The 4,568-nt window shown below is 64.6% G+C and overlaps 2 protein-coding genes across 2 annotated transcripts; both read right to left on the bottom strand.

Moving 5' to 3' along the window:
- Positions 1-1,693: 1,693 nt before the first annotated feature.
- LOC120359454 lies at positions 1,694-2,650 on the bottom strand. The gene has a single exon (XM_039456938.1). It carries the CDS (start codon positions 2,648-2,650, stop codon positions 1,694-1,696), a length of 957 nt encoding a protein of 318 aa, XP_039312872.1.
- A 1,201-nt stretch (positions 2,651-3,851) lies between these two features.
- Positions 3,852-4,335, bottom strand: LOC120359455 (the record flags this gene model as incomplete). The annotated part of the gene is made up of 1 exon (XM_039456940.1): positions 3,852-4,335. A coding segment is annotated over exon 1 (414 nt), but the record flags the coding sequence as incomplete, so codon positions are not given.
- Between the last annotated feature and the right edge of the window lie 233 nt (positions 4,336-4,568).

Below are 4,568 nucleotides of genomic sequence, written 5' to 3'. Positions count from 1 at the left end.
CTGCGAAGATCGCCCGGGCGGGGAGTCTGGCCCTGGGCTGGGTGGCGGCTCGCGTGTAGGTGCTTAAGGCACCTCCGCAGCGATGCTTCCAGTGCCTGGCCCAGGGACATACGCAGCACCGGTGCCCTGGCGGTGTTGATAGGGCCCGGTGCTGCTTCAACTGCGGGGGTGAGGGGCACACCCAAGCCGAGTGCGCGAATAGGCCATTCTGCCCGGAGTGTGCCTCCAAAGGCAAATCGCACAATCACAGCCCAGGCGGTGAAAAGTGCGTAAGGGTTCCCCCAGCGGTGCGACCAGGAAAGAGCGCTTTCCCTCCTCCGCAGCGGGAAGAGGGCGGAGACTCTGAAGAAGATCGGCCGCAGACCCCTCCGCCTCCCGCCCCGCCCGGCGCTCAGGCCGTGGATGGTGGTGTGTCGGAGGGGCCAGTGGCCGATATTGACATGGAGGAGACCCCTCCCGTGGTGGAGGCCTCTGTTGGTGAGGCTTCATCACGGGAGTGATTAAGATTTTGTCGGAATCGTCTGGAACATCTGGGCTCCGGACGAGTCCGCCGACTAAAAAAAGGTGCGAGGCACTCGACAGTCCGAGTGCCGCGCACCTTCCTCAGGCGAAGGTGGTGCTCGAGCCCCTCTCTCTCCCGCAACGGGAGAAGCGAATGGGACGAGACTCGAGCACCCCTCTCAAGAAAGCGTTGAGACCCCAGGCGGAGAAGGCATTGACGCCTTCTCCTCTGGGGTCGCCTATCCTCGAAGGAGATAGGGCCGCGGAGTGATTCCCCTGGGGGGGGAGGGGTCATTACGCGATCCTGGGCTCGTTTCCGGCTGCCCCTGCGCTTGGGGATGCCCAAGAGACGAGGACCCTGGCTGTTGGGCCGCCCGATGAGTAGGTGTCTCCGCTCATCCGGTGCGCCGGCCACACGAGGATAGGAGGTAGGCTCGGTCGGTTTCTCGGGACCACTGGACCTTGGGTAGGGGATTGGCGCGGAACGGGTAAGTTCGGTGCTAGCCTCCTGCCCTAAAGGAGCGCGGGAGGGCGTGCGGTCTTTTTCACGGCGCTACCCCGGGTTGGACAAGGCGGCAGCTGACGTATGTCGGCTGCCACCCTGGCACGTCCTCTCCCAACCTGACGAACTGGCGCGTCGGGAGGCTTACGATCCGCCCCCGTGGTAGGCTACCGATAGAATGGCGTATTGTCGGCCGGGGCCTTCCTGATCCGGGGCGAGGTGGCTCGGTGAGGTTTTTAGTTGGTTAGGCGGGTTAGGGTCTGGTCGCTGAAATTATGTGGCCGGGTTAGCACCGTCCTTTTTTTTTTTTTTTTTACATGGGGAAATCCTCATGGATACCCCTCCCTTCCGGGGGGAAGGGAGGCGGTTATGCCGGACTCCTACCGGCTAAAACCCCATGGTGGTCCCCTTTACATGAGACGTGGGGGGCGCCCCGGGATGGCTAAGGCATACTCCATCGGGCGCCCCCCGAGCCCCTTCCCCCTCCCCTTTCGTGGGAGGGGGACGTCCTGACTAAAACTGGAGACCGTTGCGGGACCACCACGCAACGGTCTCCCCTGCCGGGGGAGCTACGTGCAATGGGATAGGGTGCCCCCGCACCCTAACCCTGTAGCTCCCGGCAGTCTCGGGCTGGAGGGCCAGACATATCTCATCCGTTCCTCCCCCCAGCCCGTGACAATGGGGAGGGTTTTACGGGACTCGGGCGTATGCCCGAGCCCGTCTCCCCGGCCTCTTTTTGCGGCAGGGGGCGGCGTTCGGGTCCGCCTCCCGCCTTCTCTCGTCGCTCTCCTTCCGCGATATAACTGATTCGCAGAAGGAGAGCGTGGCCGCCCAAGGCTCCTCCCCTTCGAGCATGGCACGTACCATGCTCTCCAGGGAGAAGTCGGCCTGGTTGAGTCCCAGGGCTTCCAGCAGAACCCGACGGTCAGCGTCCCATGTTGAACACTCCAACAGGGTGTGATCCGCCGAGTCCACTGGAGCCCCGCAGTGGTGGCACATTGCGGTGGGTTCCCGTCCAATTCGGAGCAGGTGCTCACCAAAGCAACCATGCCCGGTGAGCACCTGCCCCAGCGTATATGTGAGAGGTCTGAAGCGTCGTCGGCCCATCCATTCCCTCAGCACGGGTGCTATGACACCGACGACGCGAGAGCCCGGCCCATCAGGGGTCAGGCTCTCGCCCCATTCCTCGACAGCGCGCCTCCGAGCTCGGAGGCGCCACACCTCCTGCTCTTTAGGTGTCCAGGGGGCCCCGGGGACTCTTCGGCGCGCGCATCTCTCTGTGTACGCCTCAGCGTACACGCGCGCCTCGAATACCCATGGGAGCTCCCCGGCCACCAGCAACGCCGCCCGTGTGGCAATGTCCCGGTAACCCCATGCGGCACGGACGACCAGCCCCCGCTGAGCGCTCAACAAGAGCGTTCTCAGACGTTGGCTGGCCGCCACATCCGTGTACCACACGGGGGCGCCATACAGCGCTATGGACCGGACCACGCCGAGATACAGGCGGCGAGCTCCACCCCCTGGTCCCCCGAGGTTCGGCATAAGCCTTGTGAGGCTGTCCGAAACGAGCCTCACTCGGGGAACCAGCCGCAGGAAGTGCGGCACGAAACTCCATCGGCTGTCGAGGATGAAACCCAGATAGCGCATCTGGGTCCCAATTGGGACTCGGACCCCCTCTACGGACAACTGGGCACCACGCGGCGGTCCCCTCACCCGAGGTCCGGCAAGCCAGATGACCTCGGTCTTTTGGGGCGCCACGCGCAAGCCCAGTGCCCGTATTCTACCAACCAAATGTGCCACCGCGACCTCGGCGAGGCGAATGGTGCTCCTCCAATCATCCCCCCAGGGTAGGAGCAGTGTGTCATCGGCGTAACACACTAGTCCCAGCCCGTAAAGGAGGGCTCCCCGGAGGACCCAATTATAACCGAGGGCTCACAGGAGGGGTCCAAGGACCGAACCCTTCTTTTTTTTTTTTTTGTTCACGGAGGGGAAATGCGTTACCGCATACCCCAGGCCCCGGGGGAAGTCTGGCGGTTATATGGGGCTCTCCCCCGCCGTCAACATGACGGTGGGGGCATACCCACTAAAACTCCTCCGGGTGTCCAACTTTGGTCCTTGACTGGGGGGCTCCGGGAACGCGTGCAGCATACTTTCGGAGCCCCCCGGACCAAGTCGGCCGAGGCCGACTCAGCACGCCGGGGGTACCCTGTTGAGGGTCCTCCGGCAGGGCCGTGAGGCCAAGCCGGCCTCAGGTCGGGGGAGAGGGACACCAGCCCTCCCCCGCCTATTCCCCATGGTGTTGCGGCGGCAAAGTCCGGGGATCCGGCCCCCGCCGAATTTCCCGGGCCCCATCGCGCCTCTTGAGGAGGCGCGGGCACCTTCTACTACGTGGTGGAGAGGGGGTTAATCCCTCTTCCACCACCCCGGCGATGCACTGGGGGGAAGCGGTGGCGCATTGCGTCGCGCATTAATCGCTCCCCCCGGACCGTCAGGTCGGGTTTGCCTCGCCGGGCTCACTGTTGCGGGGAACCCTCCTCCCGCGGCTGCGCGTCCCGAAAGCGGGGCCGACAGCCGCTGGAGAGGAGGGTTGCCCCCTCTCTGCATTGCTGCAGCGGTTTTCATCCTCCCTCTCCTCCGCAATAGTGGGGAGGGAGGAGGCAACCGCCACGGCTCTTCTGCCCCTCCGCCTCCGTACAGCAGGGCCACTAGAGCCCGGAGGACGGGGGGCAGTTCTTCTTCGTCTGGGCGGCCGGGGCGGGAGCCAAGTTGGGTCATGGTCCTCGTCCCTGCCGTCCCTGCCACTATTTGCGTTGCCGGGGGGCATTCGTCCCCCCGGCCGCCTCTCTCTCATCTTCTCGGCCTCCTCCTTCTGCAGCATTACTTGTTCGCAGAAGGAGGAGACCGCTTTCCAGGCACTTTCCCTGCCGACCATTTGGCTAATGATGGCCGGCAGGGAGAGGTCATTACCTATTTCCGCCCTCAGGACTCCGCGCAGCTCTTCCCACGCTGGGCAGTCTACCAGCGTGTGCTGCGCGGAATCCCGGGCGGCACCACAGTGATGGCACCGTGTCGTTGGTTCCTTCTTAATCCTGCACAGGTACTCACCGAAGCAACCATGCCCGGTGAGCACCTGTGTCGTCCTGTAGGACAGGCCGCCAAACGGGCGGCCCACCCATTCGTCCAGGTGCGGTAGGACGGCCTCCAGGATCCGAGATCCGGCCGCCGGCGGGTTTTCGATGAGATTTCTCTTCCACGCTCTCATCACCCGCCGACGGGCCCTCTCGCTCAGCAACGCGGCGACCCTGGGGGTTACCACTCCCCCCTTGAGGCGGACGGCCTTCGCCCTGGCATAACTCTATGCCTGGGCGTCGGCCGTGTACTCCGCCGGGGGGAGCCCCGCCAGGGCCATAATTGCCGCGTTGGGAGCGATGCTAAACGCGCGCGTTATCCTACGCGCCAGCCGCCGCTGCACATCGTGCAGAACCTTCTTGATGCGGCGGCTGGCTAGCGCCTCGCGGAACCATAACGGGGCTCCATACAGAACCCCGGACATGACCGCGAGGGC

The sequence above is a fragment of the Solenopsis invicta genome, chromosome 13 (assembly GCF_016802725.1).
Source record: "Solenopsis invicta isolate M01_SB chromosome 13, UNIL_Sinv_3.0, whole genome shotgun sequence".
Taxonomy (NCBI): Eukaryota; Metazoa; Arthropoda; class Insecta; order Hymenoptera; family Formicidae; genus Solenopsis; species Solenopsis invicta.
Note: the sequence above shows the minus strand (reverse complement) of the source record. Positions and strands in the feature narration are given on the sequence as shown.

Excerpts from the sequence above, each read along its gene's own strand:
- LOC120359454 (XM_039456938.1), bottom strand. The coding sequence starts at position 2,650 with ATGCGCTATCTGGGTTTCATCCTCGACAGCCGATGGAGTTTCGTGCCG.